The 15,251-nt window shown below is 48.2% G+C and overlaps 1 protein-coding gene across 2 annotated transcripts in view; it reads left to right on the plus strand.

Annotated features, from left to right (window-relative positions):
* The window catches only part of HRAS (HRas proto-oncogene, GTPase), a 32,922-nt gene that overhangs the window by 9,594 nt on the left and 8,077 nt on the right, over positions 1-15,251 (plus strand). The window contains exons 2-3 of one of the 2 annotated variants that reach the window (XM_072337536.1): positions 8,060-8,126; positions 14,741-14,894. In XM_072337536.1, the coding sequence (XP_072193637.1) occupies positions 14,784-14,894 (111 nt within the window). In that variant the 5' untranslated portion in view covers positions 8,060-8,126; positions 14,741-14,783. The remainder of the gene's footprint in view (positions 1-8,059; positions 8,127-14,740; positions 14,895-15,251) is intronic. The other variant, XM_072337537.1, reaches the window with a different exon arrangement.

The raw sequence follows: 15,251 nt of genomic DNA on the forward strand, positions 1-15,251 counted from the left end.
TTGATTGGAAGCACTTGTTCCATCATGCCTTCTCCTTTGGAAGAATTAGCCAGTGGCAGAAGCGTGATGCACTGGGTGTTTTAGGAGTGAGAACCTGTCTGCAGTGAGAGCCCGCAGAGCTCAGCATGCAGAGCTCAACCTGAGTCCCTGTGCTTGCAGCTGGCCTGGAACCTGCTGTGTGTGCAAAGCAGGGCAGGATGCTGTGCCAGGCTCCTTACCCTTTATCATGTCTGTGTGCTTAGCATCAAATCCTACAACCTCTAAGAAAATCATTGTTTTGTACCCCATCTTTCTGCAGACTGAAACACTTAATTCCTGCAAGTTCAGGCACCCAAAAGTCAGCGTTCAGTTCCAGAGAGCCTCAGGAGGCATTCTGGGTGCATCATGGTTGCATCAAACCCTTTGACTGTGGTTCTCAACCAGTCTGAAGTCACTCAGTGCAAGGAGCTCTGAGTGACTTTGGAAGAGCCTGCAAGAGCTGTACAGTGAAAATGAGAAAAAAACGTTGTCAGGCAGTTAAAATGTATTGTTGAGGAGCCTGCATGGGAGTACTTCTAGGACTTGGTGACTGATATGGATAGAAGAGCGTTGCTCTACAGTGTGCGTAACCTGTGCAGTAAAAAACCAAATGTCACAGCCATAATGAGCCCAGTAAGAAAGCTAGAAATGTCAAAGGGATTGCCAGTGCCTTTGAAATCACAGAGGATTTGTTAGGGGAGAGATTTCTGGCTGACCCCAGCTTGGAAGCACACATTGCACGCTGCAGAGAAAAGCACAGAGTACCTTATGTTCTGTTATATGGTATCTTCTTGCTTTGCAGGGCACCTGACCTCTCTCTGCTCTTGTACCCAGCTACACATGTACAGGACAAGCTCTTCTGCTCTACAACCCCAGCTTCAAGGGGGCAGAGATGGTTGTATAGCCAAGAGGGAAGGTGTGTGAAAACTTTCAGGAGGCTTTGGTTCAGGAAGGAAGGTGTGTCAGAGCCTCGTAGTTGAAACCACAGCGTGTTTAGCTCCAGTACTTTTACTGCTGTCTCTCCTCTTGAACTTTGGTACAATAAATAGTGGCCGTGTTTGAGGAGCGTCCTGGCAGAGAGGCATCTGGCACAGCATCCAGCATTTGCTGCTCCATCCATGCTATCCTGCAGTTGCTGCACGGGGACTTTCTGCCTGCTGCTTGCAGATCCTATGGGTCAGCGGGTGCATCATCTGTGACACTGAGTGGCATGTGGCTGCTCCTTTTCCCTGCTCATCTACGGTAACTGCTTCTTGGTTTTGCCACATGGGGGAAATAGCAGCAAGAGCCCAAACAGACATTACCTATGGGTTTTGGTTTGCAAAAGGAGAGATTTCAGCCTGGACCCAAGAGCCTGCTGCACAGCCTGCTGAGGTTGGTTGCCTGCAGTGTGGTGCTGTGCAGTCATTGCTGAGAGCAAAACCTGGGTTCCATCCTGGGAGCGTTTCCGTTCTAGTTGCAGCTGCAGCCTCTTTGCTCCAGGATGTACTGCTTCCGAACAGTTCTCTCTGCTTGTTATTTTTTGCCACTGGCAGCACATTCACTGCCTTGACTATGGCAGAGGTTTTGTAGGTCTCTCCGTGATGTGTAGTGGCCTCCCTTGGCTCTCCCAGCCAATAGGCACATGTTCTGGCATTGGAAAGCTGATGGGAGAAAGCAGGATCTGTAAGTCTTTCCCAATGGTATGACTTTCCTATCTAATTTCTCTTGTATAGTTCCCAAATAACATGTGCATGTACCTAAATCTAGGCAGGCGGCGCTCAGAAGGCCCCTGCACACAGCAGAGGGGTTGAAACAAGGTGATCATTATAGTCCTTTTCCACCCAGGCCATTTTATGATTCTATGAAATAATGTAGTGTGTTGAAGTTGCATGTCGGGGTCCAGAGCAGAGTTAACCTTGTTGCACAAAGAATGTTCTTAAAGTTTTAAAGCATTTAGTGTGGCAACAAGGGAAGGAGGCTCCCAGCACAGAGAAGCCATATTCCCTCCCATCCTCTACCGAAGGCTTCTTTGGTTACTGATTCAGCTCTGCAAATACTGTCTGGTGGCTTCAAACTGCATAAGCAGTCGGCTGGTATTATTTCCCCCGTGAAGGCTGGAGGGAGGGAGAGAAAATTAAAGCAACTTGTCTCAGCCAGAGTCAGCTTCGTGGAGTTACAAGTGTGTCTCTGCGGAGCCCAGTGAGAGGTCTCTGCCTTATCTGGCTCAGTACCGTGCTGGTTGCACAACACTCACATCCCCTAGATGCGCATATTTTCGCAGGGATGGCCCCAGTTGCCCAAGTAGAGCATTTGCTCAGATTCTCATGCTTTGCAATTACTATAAGCTTCTCGTGAGAGAAAGAAGGGGGAGTGGTGCCAGGTGGTTTTTTTTCCCTCTCCCTGTTGTTGTTCCTCATCAGCTGGTTGCTTTGAAACGAGCACGTTGTGGTTTTCCTTCAGAAGCAACATGTTGCTGCAAATGCAGCTTCAGAGAGCTTCCAGGAGTGCTGTGTGCCGGTGGCTGCAGGCAGGGAGCTGATGGATCATGGCACTGGGGATCTGCACCAGTGAGCTCAGCCTGGTGCAAGCCTGTACCCATTGGGCTCAGCAGTGCTGTCACGTCGACATTCCTTCCGGCACTCAGCAGCAGCGTGGAGCCGCCTTGCTCTTCATACCATCGCAGTGGGATGTCGTTGAGGGAATCAGAACCTGGTGCTTTGCAAATAAGGACCTGCAGTGTTGTTTCCTTGCCTTGCTCAGCTAAGACGGAGTGATTGAAAGCATACTTCACACAGACCTCTTGTGTTAGAGCTGCGCCTGACACTAACATGGCTCTTGGTTGGGGGTATTCGTTCACATTTTCTCCTGAGTTCATGGGAGAAAAGGGTAATTCTCACCACGTCAGTACAGTACAAAGCCAAAAGATGTCTGTAGCTGGACAGCATTGAAATGAGCATTGGCACAGGGTGGTGGTGGGGAGGACTGTCCCCAGAGGTGTTTGAGAGCCATGGAGATGCGGCATTGAAGTACATGGTCAGTGGGAACGGTGGGGGTAGGTTGGGGGTTGGACTTGGTGATTGTGGTGGTCATTTGAGGCTCCATGATTCTTGATTATACAAAAGATAGGCGATCGATAGGGGTCTATTGGGTGCAGGGTCTAGATCCTAATCAGCTCCTGACAGGGTGCTAAGTCAGAACAGAGCACCCATTTGTGAGGATGGATTTTGAGGGTCAGTTGACAAGCTCCAGCTTTCAGAGCTCAGTGCTTTCCCGGCTGTTACAGCATGAATTTTCCTCTTCCATTAATATATTCACTCTGCAGAACAGCGCAGCATCTATTTTTGCTCAAGTAGCATTTCAAGTTAAAGTTAGCTTGTTTGACATGCAAGCTGGTGGCTTTCTGTGGGCTTCTTCTATTTAAAAAAGCTTTTAGCAAACATTCAATTATTTCTTTCTTCTTCTTTCTTTCTTTCTTTCTTTCTTTCTTTCTTTCTTTCTTTCTTTCTTTCTTTCTTTCTTTCTTTCTTTCTTTCTTTCTTTCTTCTTTCTTTCTTTCCTTCTTTCTTTCCTTCTTCTTCTTCCTTCTTTCTTCCTTCTTTCCTTCTTTCCTTCTTTCCTTCTTCCTTCCTTCCCTTCCTTCCCTTCCTTCCCTTCCTTCCCTTCCTCCCTTCCTCCCTTCCTCCTTCCTCCCTTCCTCCCTTTCCTCCCTTCTCCCTTCCTTCCTTCTTCTCTTCCTTCTCTTCTTTCTTTCTTTCTTTCTTTCTTTCTTTCTTTCTTCTTCTTCTTTCTTTCTTTCTTTCTTTCTTTCTTTCTTTCTTCTTCTTTCTTTCTTTCTTTCTTTCTTTCTCTTTCTCTTTCTTTCTTTCTTTCTTTCTTTCTTTCTTTCTTTCTTTCTTTCTTTCTTTCTTTCTTTCTTTCTTTCTTTCTTTCCTTTCTTTCTTTTCTTTCTTTCTTCTTTCTTCTTTCTTCCTTTCTTCCTTTCTTCCTTTCTTCCTTTCTTCCTTTCTTCCTTTCTTCCTTTCTTCCTTTCTTCCTTCTTCTTCCTTCTTCCTTTCTTTCTTCTCAATGTTTCCGTTGAAGTTCCTGTGTGGGAACCATGAGAGCTATGTAGGAATTATACCCTTATACCACACCGTGGCTTCGAAGGTTCTTTGGACAGACTTGGTCCTCAGGGAGCTTTCTGAAAAGAAGGGTGATTAAAAAGGGGAAATAAGAAGTAGTTTAATTCCAGTTAGGTGTGAATAATGTCTATGCATGACAAATTGCTGTGCTTGCCTTCAAGAGCCTTGAGGAGTACTACTGGTGAAGTCTGCTGCTGCCAGATGAAGCAGGGAGTCTCCACCAGGGCATCATTGCTTCCCTGACCTTGCTGGTGATAGGCTGTCTCCCCTACTGATACTGGCAAGACCTTAAAAATCACAGCTCAATCATAATCCCTGAAGTTATTCTTATTTGCCAAGGAAGGAGCACTGTGTCCTTCTAACAAACATTTGAAGCAAAATGGATCCATAAAGTCGAGCCCCCAGCTGTAGATAGTTTGGTTGTTCTCCATTCACTTTAAAATGAGCAAAGCGTGTCCCAAACCCCAAACTCTTTCCGTTTGTTCAAAAGCAAAGACTTTGTGATTGTTCTCACTGACTGATCCCTCAGAGGGCTCATTTCCATATCTGATGAGTAATTTCTGAGCCAACGTGAGGCTCACAAGACAGATCGTGTCGTGACAGGAGCATGGAAGCATGCCTCATTGGGTGAGTCCGGGTTGTGTTTTCAGCAGCAGCAGTTCACATCAGCTCATTTTCTTGCTTTCTTTCTCTTCCTGGGGGAGAACAACCCAGCTTTCTGTTGTTTGTTGTTAACTCTGGGATGTGCCCTCATGGTCTTGAAAGGTCAGCAAAGGCACCACTAAACTTTTTGAGGGCAGTGGTGAGGATATTTGGAGAGTAAACTCAGGCCACACACAGCACCAGGTTGTTGGTGTTGCCATGGGCTGTAGCCCAAGGTACTCACAGGAGGTTCCTGCTGCCATGAGCTTTCAAAACCCTTTCCAGAAAGCATGGTGAAGCTTCAGCCCCTGCATCTTTGCTGGTCTTTGTGAGGGCAGGTACTGAACGCCATGCACTCTTCTTGCAGAAATTCCTCGAGGAGGCTCTGCACATTCTTGGGAGCACTAAGGAAAAGGGGGGGACACTTAGGGAGAGTTTGGAGTGATTAGGATGGGTCACCACTTGTTTTGAGTCTACCATTGAAGTGTGGTTCATTTATTCGAACTTCACCACTTCTGCAGCTCCTTCCTCGTGGCTTTGCTGGCTTTTCCTGTGCCTCCAGGCTGAATGAAGGTGTCTTTCTAGTCCTTTGTTTCCCAGAAGATGTGAGGGTCTACCTTGCTTCTGTATGCAGATGCTGAGAGGCTTAAGTGCTCCAAGTGTTGAAAATTAAAACCAATCAAGTCAGGTTCTCACTCAGTATTGGCAATCTTGGCTTTAGTGGCTTCACTGGAGTGATGATGCTTTTTACCATGGCTTCAGAAGATGAGGATTTGACTGCTGACTGGACGGCAGAGATACCAGAGCTAAAAAAAGGACAAAACCTAAGTTGAAACTTTGGTATAAGAACCCTTTTTCTTGTTTGGAGAACACCCAACAGGAAGAGATCTTGCTCCAGTGCTGGGTTTGGTTTCCACTGCAAAGAGGAAAAGAGAAAAAGATCATTCAGGGATCCACAGGAATCCTGCAACACCTTCCATGCTCTGACATTGCTTATACTGTCCCAAGGAACTTCATGTGCTGGGAGCCAGGCTGAATGCAGCTTTTCAACCATGCTTGTAATGGGTTTAAAGTTCAAAAGTCCTTCTCTTCTGTTCTTATTTTTTCTATTTTATTTTATTTTTTTTAATTTTTATTTTATTTAGGTGTGATTGCCTATGCTGATAATTAACAATACAGAAAAAGCAAGCATGCTGGTCCTCGTGCGTGTGAAATCTGACAGTGCCAGTTAAGATCAGTGCTTTAACCCTCTTGCTTCCTACTTCATTTTGCTAATGTGAATAACATCACTCTTGTGCCAAGCACGTTATGCTCTGTGCTAATTTTGCCAGGCAACTTACCTATCTTATTGTTCAGCAGATTGCCCTCCCCAAGCCCGCTGGTTCAGTTCCAGCAGAAACGTTCAGCTGTGTGCTCTCAGCTCAGTCTCAGGGCACAAGGCATGTCACCTTTTCCTGCTGTCTTTATGCTTGTCCCTCAGAGCCACCCGTTGCCTTTTTCTTCCTGAGAGGTTTCTCTGTGTAGAGCAGCAGAAAGCTGAGTAGGGACTTGCAGGGTCTCTGGGGTTTGATGGCCTCGGACAGTGCATTGGAGATGCCAGCTCTGGACCTACTGGTAGCTTCTACTGAGGTGAGGTGGAGCCACATCTCTTGTTGGTTTGGTGTCTCATTTCATTGCTATGGATTCCTCACTGCAGAATGGAGTTATTTCCTTGGTCCCTGGTTCTCAGGGGATGGGATAGCTGCAGGACCAAACCCTGCTGGGGTTGGAGGAGTGTGTTCCATCACATATCTGCAAGGCATGCTGGATGGAGACCCTGTGTCTCTTTATCCTGCACTCCACAGCCCAAAAAGGGAGAATCCTCCCTTACCAGCAGGGAGATCTCCTAATCCAAACATGGATCTCACGCCTTAACCTTCAGACCTCTTTGTTTCTCTGTCAAAATGCTGTGGTGCGATAGTTGCTTGGTGCTGCATGCTCATCACTGCTGGGCTCCTCCTGCCTGCAGACCCATCCACCTCGGCTGTAAGGTGGCTGCATTCAGAGCTGGCTGAGCTCTCTGCTCAGCACCCACCTCGCTGCTCTGTAGGGCAGTGTTATCGCTGCGGAGCACGGTGGCCGTGTGCTGGGTGGAAGGGGTTTGTTTAGCTGTCCTATAAATCAGCAGCGTGCGCCAGGCTCTGCTGCATGATGTCTAATGCATATTCATGCTTGCTAGCAGTGCGGCCGGGACAGCATTGTGTCACCGTGTTAATAGTGTGCCCCAGAGGGAAGGGGAGGAGAAGGGGGGCTCAGCAGCAGCTGCCTTCTTGCTTCCCTTTATCTCTTCCCAGCTGCCTGCTTGGCCCCCCAGCACGCACCCTCACTTGCATTTTCCCTGCCTCCTTCCCCCAGATCTGCTAAAGCAGATTTGATTTTGCTGAGGTACCTTCTTTCTTCTCCCAGCTCTGCTGCTAAACAAGGGTACGTGCCTGCAAAAGCTCTGCAAGGGCTAAATGAATGCAGAGGGATGATCGTTATATTTGATCACATAAATTAAGTGGCTTACTAATCAAGGAGACACTCTGGAAATACCTGATTTTGTCTGTTCAGGGTTTCTCGAGCTGTTCCTTTGGGCTCCGTGTTTAAACAAGCTGTGAAGGCAGCTTTTATCAATGTCCCCATGGGAATAGCAAGGCGAGAAGGGAACTCAGTCTTGTTCCCTCGTGCCACAGGAGGTGATCCCTTTGCTCCTATACCTGCAGCAAAGAGGAGACTATTGCAGCTGTGCTGCTCTGCCCTGTCTTTAAAAATAAGGGGAGAAAAGGCTGTAAGCCACAATTCTCTGGGAAAGATAGAGCTTTGGAGGATGTGATTAGCAGCATGTGGTATTGTGTGAGAGAAGGTGGGCATTGACTGCCTGGTGGAGCCAGGTTGTGCTCTAACAGGAGTGATGGTTTCTTGCCCTGTGGGGAGGAGACCTGTGAGATCCTTGCCAAAATATGATGTGGGTTTGGAGCTTCTGTGGGTTCAGGGGGAGGCTGGACAAGCCCTTGGAAAAGACTTCTTTTGAGGGTTGCTAAACAGGCAAGCTGTGCCAGGCCCAGGAAATCCCCTGAGCTGAAAATAGTCAGGCGCTGGGTGAGCGGCAGGGGAAGCAGCGTGTGGGTATTGGTAGGGAAGGGTGGGTCATCGGCCACATCGAAGCGTGGATGCTGAGCCCTGTTCTTAATCCAGAGTAGGCTCGATGTAAAGATATTCTCTGCACAGCCAGGGCATTGTCATTGCTCACTCCTTTGTGTTTCTTCTCCTTCCAGGGGGACTTGAGCCATCCCCAGAGCCGAGGACCCTGTTTCTCTGCAGGGCCAGTTAGCCATCCAGAGGGTGAGTGAATCTGGGGGTGTGTGGGCTCCCATTGTCTCCATTCCTTCCATTCCAGTTCATTCCTTCCTCTCCTTTTCTGCTGCTGTCCTTCTCACCCGCTCACTGTCTGGACCGTTCTGCTGCTATAGCTCTGGCAAGGTGAGGTGTCTGCTTCATGTACCGCTTTGATCCTGGAAGCCAAAGCATACTGACACTCTTCTAATACTATCCTGCTCAAGAACTGGCCGTTTTAAAAGGCTCTTCTCCATGATTTCATTTATTTTTTTAATTGAAAAGTAATATCAAAACAATTCCTGCAACTTCCCAGTTCCAGATACCTCGTTTCCTTGTCCATTTGCTCTGAAAGTTCATATGCGTCAAGCTTTGAAGTGAGCAGAAAGCTGAACAACCAGCCACATTCTGCTACAAGTTTTTCTAAAGAATTGCAGCATAGAAGTGTTTCTTGAAACTGGCTTCTTAGCTTTTCCCTGTCAGCAGTTGTCTGGGAGGAATGGGTGGGGTGAGAGAGGAGGGGAAATGCAGCTCTTGAATGTGTGGTACAGTCTGTTGTCTCATGGAAGCGATGGGGCCAGAGAACAGTCTTGGTGTAAACCCGCATCAAACTTGTGCCAAAACACAGAGTGGGCCCTTCCAGAATGCTGTCTGTGACCTCCCCAAGCACACTGAGCTCTGCTCTCGGATTTTCAGTGCTGCTGTGTCACAGCCATTCCTGTGGCAGCTGCTCTCTTCTTGTTTTTCCACTGGGTCTGTGCTTTGGAGCATCTCTGCGCCCTCCCTGCGCTTGTGACACAGTTGTGATTTCATTAGGATAATTGGAGAGCAGTTTGGGCTTTCCCACTTGATTTGCTCTGCCTCTCCAAACATCTCTGCACATGGAAGCTCAGCTCTGCAGGGGAGCTGTCAGCTCTGACAGCCGAACACAAAGACCCGGCGGGGAACCAACGGCTTTCCCATCCAAAACCTACACACGGAGCTTTTTGTCTCCTGTTAAGACCCTGGATTGGAAGTCACTTGTCTGAATTTAGTTCCTAGCTTTGCCACTGATGATGAGGTTGAGCCTGCCCCTTTGCATGGCTATGGCTAGTCTGTAGGATAAGGAGGATGGTGTTTCTGCACATCGACAGCAACCCCAACTCTAGCAGTGGCTAGCTCAGTGGTTAGGGGCAAATACTACATTTGTCCCTTCCATCACTGCTGCAGCAATCCCCTGCACAGGTGGCAAGGAGCCAGGCTGCTGCCCCAGTGAGACGGGGACACTGGAGGGTGCAGGGAGAGGCTGCGCCCCAGCACTGCCGCTTTCTCTTCACCAGCAAGTAGTAGACTGCATTGAAGTTTCCACAAGTCACCAAGTGGACCAGACCACAGTGGAACAACAGCATGGAGGTGTTTGAGAAGCTTGGAGTTGAGGCACTGAGGGACATGGTCGGTATGGGGTGATGGTTGGACCTGGTGACCTTAGTGGTCTTTTCCAGCCTTAATGATTCTATGATCCTTTGTAATCCCACCCTGTTAGCAGGCAGTAACAATGGAAAGTAAGATCCCACCACGAACTGCAAGCACATTACATCACCTGACAGCATGCTGGAGACATGGATGTGAGCAGCCCAAGTGCACTTGGTTTCATCCACGGCTGGAAGTTCCCCCTTGGCAGCACATGCAAATGTAATCAGAAATTAAGGAAATCTGTTCTCACACTCAGACCAAGATCAGAAATGCTGGTGATCAGCTGGTGGCAAGTGCTACTTTCTGCATTGAGCATTCCTTGGGGACAGGCTGCAGTGCTGTATTACAGATTGATGATGTTTATAAGCTCCTGAGATAAGGGGCCTGCTAACCTTTCTGTTGAATGTTACCATTTTGATGGCCTGTGATAGCTAGGACATGATTTCTTCATGGAGAATTGATTCAGAAAGAAACTCTTGGACAGCTGGTGCGTTATTGATGTTTATGCAGGTTGTTACTGTTTCTGGTAGCTTAATAAAGCCATTAGGCAGGGTTGTGATTCCCCAGTATTTTTCTTACAAAGTAAGTTGTCAACGAAGTACTTCAGTGAACTTGCAGCACGAGAGGTTGAGGGAGAACTGCAGAGTCAGAGCAGCATCCAGCCAACAGCAGGTGATGTGCTGCTGCTTTTATTAAATAAAGCCATCAGGCAGGGTGCAGCGTGAGCAGCTGAAGTGCAAACCAGAGAACAGAAAACTGGCAGTGGATTCGGTGGGGAAGGCATCATCTCATTTCCTTTGTCTTCGTGTCTGTTCTGGCCTGTGTGATGGTGTGCCTGGGCACTGCCTGCTGCCATCTGCCCCCCTCCTGGCAAAGCACCGATGGCTGAAGGGACAGCATTGCCTGTGAGATATTGTCAGCGTGATGGTGAAGGAGGAGTGGGGACTTCAGAGGTTCTTTGTGGTCAACTGGTCCCTGGTTAGAGGAGTCGTGCAGAGCTATTTTACGCATGCTCATGAACTTCTAATGGAGGACATTTGTTGCTTCTCCAAAGCAGGATCACTACTTGCAACTGTTGTGACATCTTTGGCATCCCTCTCTCTTTTCATCTGGGGGCCATGTCGTCTGAGCTTGTGAGTATGAAGCCAGCAAGCTGACAGCCAAGCACACTGTGTTAGATTTGCAGCTCGCTTCTTTGTTAATTTAAAAAGCAGCAAGTAAACGAAAACAAAGCACTGCAGATAGGCCATGATTCATACCAGAGCATCAGCTTGCCAGACTCATTTTCCTACCATCTTCCAGGCTGGGCAGGTCGCTGAGAACGTCAGTGTTTTGACCCTTGAGAAGAAACAAGAGCTGTCATTTCAAACTACTTGAGAAGTTCATTGAGCCCCTGCAGAGGCTGTATTTTGTAACATTGGTGACAGCGTTATATACGAGCAAACGGAGGAATCGGAGTAGTCACAAGAGTGAGCCAGCAAGGTTTGCCTTGTCAGAGTAGATGTTCTGAATTGCATTTTCAGTCTAATAATTCCTTAGTTCTTGTGGACGAGGCTTTTGGAAGAAAGGATGCGCAGTGTGAGCGCAATTCAAAGATGTTTACAGAGGTGGAACTGATATCCTATGTCTTTAAATGGACTCTCTGTTGACAGGTAGAGTGTAAATGTTCAGTAATAAGAATATTTCAAAGATCTCCACCATGGTTACCTTCTGTAGCAGGGCTGCACAAACACCTGTCTCTTGGCTTGTTTACTTGGATGGCAAAGCAATAGAAGGAAAGGAAGAAAGCAGAGAAAGCTCCTCCAGTGAGATCCTATTTGAAGGATGTGAGAGCCTCCTTATCAGTGAATGCATTGCAAATCCACTTCATGTCCCTTTTGCTCGACACCTGACATGATGAGTTGTCATGAGGAACTCAAGAGACTTGGCCTCACTCATCTCTGCTTGTGTCAGATGACTTTCTGGAGATTTCTCTGTGCTGTCCCAGCTTTGCACTGAATTCAGCTGTAATCATCAGAGTCAGGTCCCCAGAACTACCTCTCCTTCTGCTGATACAGCTCCCTGCTTGAGAACAGGGACTGTGCAGGACATCAGGTTGTTCTCTGCAGAAAAGCTGAGACTTAGCTGGGACCCTGAGGAGCATTCATAGTCTCTAGGCTTTAGGTCTGAAAGTGCTGCTCAGTCTCTTCACTGGGAGAGCTTGCGCCAGGCACCTCAGTCATTGCTCCTGAAGCCAAAGCTGGGTGCTGCCTGGCACACAGCACAGGAGTTACAGGGCTGTGCCATCTGCCTGCAGTATGGTCTCCATCCCCTCATGCTCGCAGAGATGGGACGTGATTGCCTGCTGGGAGCCAGGCTGGGGTGAGGTGCTTGCTCTCCCTGCTTCCCCTGTGAGGCTGGCAGATGGTTCTTGTTTCCTGAAGCTGTGTGGCTCCTGCTGCCTGGGAAATCCACAGTGCTGGGGGAGGACTCATGGGCTACTGGGCTGGGAGCAGCTGTGCTGCCAGGCGGAAGCACTCAGCTTTCCTAGACAGCTTTGAATGAGAGCCAGGAGCCCTCTCTCTACGGGAGAAAATCCACGAGGTCAGGAAATACAGCTCCAGCTCCATGCTAGGGCTGTTGGCTTGGCACTCAGACCCCAGCCCTCCTCTTCCCAGACGCTACTCCTGAACGGCTCCTGGCAGTGGCATCCTGCTGAGCCTTTTGTTGGACTGCCTGGCACAGCTTTATGGGGATCTGGCTGCTGGGAACGATGCTGGGCAGCACAGAGGTGGTTCGTTTGGGTAGGAGGGGAAAACACCAGGGAGCAACCTGGTTAGTCTTGCAGACCGCTGTTGTTGCTTAGCGTGGGACTGGGAAGCGATTCTTTTGTGTTTTCCTCTGTTATTTTTTGGTCAGTTCTGTTTGGGCTCTACTTCAGCTGCTGAGAAATGCAAACTCATTTTTCCTCCTCTGCAAATTCTCACATCAGAAAAAGCTTTCACAGCAATCGCCAGGCTGCACATCCCCATCCGGCACATCCAACACTAGCGTGGGATGACTGAGGATGTCTGCTACCATCTCTCCAACAGCAATCTCATCGCTGCCAGCATCCTCTGGGTGTGGTGGGAGTCAGTGAATGCTAAAGCTGCAGAGTTCTTGTACATAAACTGTGTTTTGTAGGAGGGGCATTTTTGTGCTACGCGCACGCACTTCAGCTTGCTCAGTGCTGCCTTGATCTCTAACTCGCTAGAAAATCTCCCTGCAGATAAGTTGAAGCCAGGCACTTTCAGAAGGACAGAACTTCCCACTGCAGTTAGAGATCACGGCAGTTATATCTGCAGTTTCAGTTGTCCCATCCACTTGCACAACACACAAGGAAGAAGGCTGTGACTGCTGGGGTATCTATCGAGTGGTGAGCTGAATTTCAGACTTGCTCTTCAGCAAAACTACCTGGGAGCTGCTCCCAGAGAAAAAAAGGGATCAGAGAACTCTTAAGCTGGAAACCTCTCTTGGCTTTTAGAGCCTGACCCTCTGCCATGTGATGCCGTATGGCTCCTGACAAGTCTCTTCCCTGGCCTTGAGAATAGAGCTCCATGAAACTTCTCTGGGAAGGCATGGACCTGAGGTATCTCATTTTTTTTGCACTTTATTTTCTCCCTAACTTCTCTAGCAGCAGAGAAGTGCATCAGCATGGGACCAGAGGTCTCCCCTGTTTGTGCTCTGCTTGCTCTTTTGCAACCATTTCCTTGCTTTTCCCCAAGATCCTGAGTGCTGGAAGGGACGTGATCTTTCTTTGTCTTCCTGACACTGAGATAGCAGCTGAGAAAAGGGCTTTGACAGGCAGAGGCTGTGTCTGACTTCCCCAGCCCAGGCGGGTGATTGAACTGTCTGAGTGGTTTAAGGTTGCAGTCAGATGGGGATTGAAGTCAGAAAGTTCTGCCCTACTTTAGATTAAATCTTTGCTGCGTTAGCAAATTCAGTAGCTGCAGACACGGGCTGGATGCAGAGTGCCCACTGCAGGAACACCGTGTACCAACCAGCTAAACAAAGCTCATCTTCCAGGAGATGCAGCAGCTTCTGCCAGCATTATCACGCTACTAGGCATCATCTGATGTGAAATACTGAGCTCCCAGGGCTCCGAGCTGAGCATGAGGCCTCTTTCTGAATGCTTGTGTGCTGCTCAAAAGGCAGTGCCCCTTCCTGGTTATTTGCTTTACCAGCAGCATGACTAGAGATGGCCAGGAACCACAATTCAGCCTTAATGTTTTTAAATGCACCTTCTTAAAATTCCCCTGCTGGGTTTTGAGCTGCTAGGATCCCTGCTCTTCACAGCCTTTCCCAGAGCAGTTATAGCTCTTTGTTTCTCTCTCCCTCTGAACTGCAAGATAGATCTCTTTGTAATGGTTGGTAAGTTTAGGGGGATTTCTGTTCAAGCCTTCAGGGTTTTGTAATCATCCTCTCGTAAGCTCCAAGTTGAAGTTCCTCTTTCTCAGTAGAAAGGGAGCTGAAATTTAAAGGTTTACTTCTCATTTACGCAGCCTTCTCTTTGGTTTCTTTACCTACCACTTCCATCTCTTACATATTCCCATGCATCATGTCACGCAGGATGCATCCAGACTGGCAGTCTGAAGGACTGTAGAGAGACAGAGTTACACACTGGGCACAGTTCTGTATTCAGTTCAGTCAATTTCTTCCCCCGTTTTGAAGTAACCTTTGCCACCGGTGGAGGATATTGGGTGAAACAGCTCTGGATGCTGCAGTTCTTTGCTGTGATTTTAGAGCAAGCTTCGTGGTTTAGGTGAGGTCACTTCACATTTGAGACCCCAGAGAATGGGATCATAAGAGGCAGTGCATTCTGGAGGCACAGCACAGGGCAACAGAGTTATATAAATATAACTGTCTCTGTTTTCCAGGGTAGTCAGTGTACTGAAGGAGGAACATACAAAAAAAGTCCTTGACCCTTGGGTCATCCCACCATCTCTGTCTCTGACCACATTTAGCAACAGGGTACGTCTGTGAGCTTGGGCTGGGAGGCCAGGGCAGTACTGAGCAGAATGCCTCACAGGAAGAATTTCATAGCTAGAACATAGTCGTGTTTAAAGTACATGGACACCCATCTTTCTGCCTTTCCCAGCCACTGGTTCATGCTTCTCACTCACCTAACACGGTGGCTGTATTTCTCCCCTCAGGTGGTGGTGCTCCTGGAGGCCCTGAGCTGGGGTCAGCTGGAAGATGACCGAGTATAAGCTGGTGGTAGTGGGAGCTGGAGGTGTCGGGAAGAGTGCTTTGACAATACAGCTCATTCAGAACCATTTTGTTGATGAGTACGACCCCACAATAGAGGTAAGCAGTTCTGTCTACACGTTTTGCTATTGCTCTTTTGCACTCTACTGCAAACCTAAGTGCACTTGAGTTGGTCTCGGGACCAAACTTGATTGGTGATATTCCTCTGCTTTGTAAAGCTGTTCCAAGTAGCTGCATGTGAATTTGGAGGTCACGGGGTCCAATTTGTGCCTCCTGAGGAAGGACAATATTGTCTGCTGGAGAGAAATAGCACAGCATGCATGGAAGCAGGCACAGCCTTGAGGGGTTGATGGGCAGCACAGAGCTCCTCCTTTCTGATGAGGTGGTTTTATAGAGAGCAGGTAAAGGTTTGAGACTGCACAGCCATTTTGTGCCTGCGCTTCCACTTCTCCTTTG

This window comes from Excalfactoria chinensis, chromosome 5 (genome assembly GCF_039878825.1).
Source record: "Excalfactoria chinensis isolate bCotChi1 chromosome 5, bCotChi1.hap2, whole genome shotgun sequence".
NCBI classification, from domain to species: Eukaryota; Metazoa; Chordata; class Aves; order Galliformes; family Phasianidae; genus Excalfactoria; species Excalfactoria chinensis.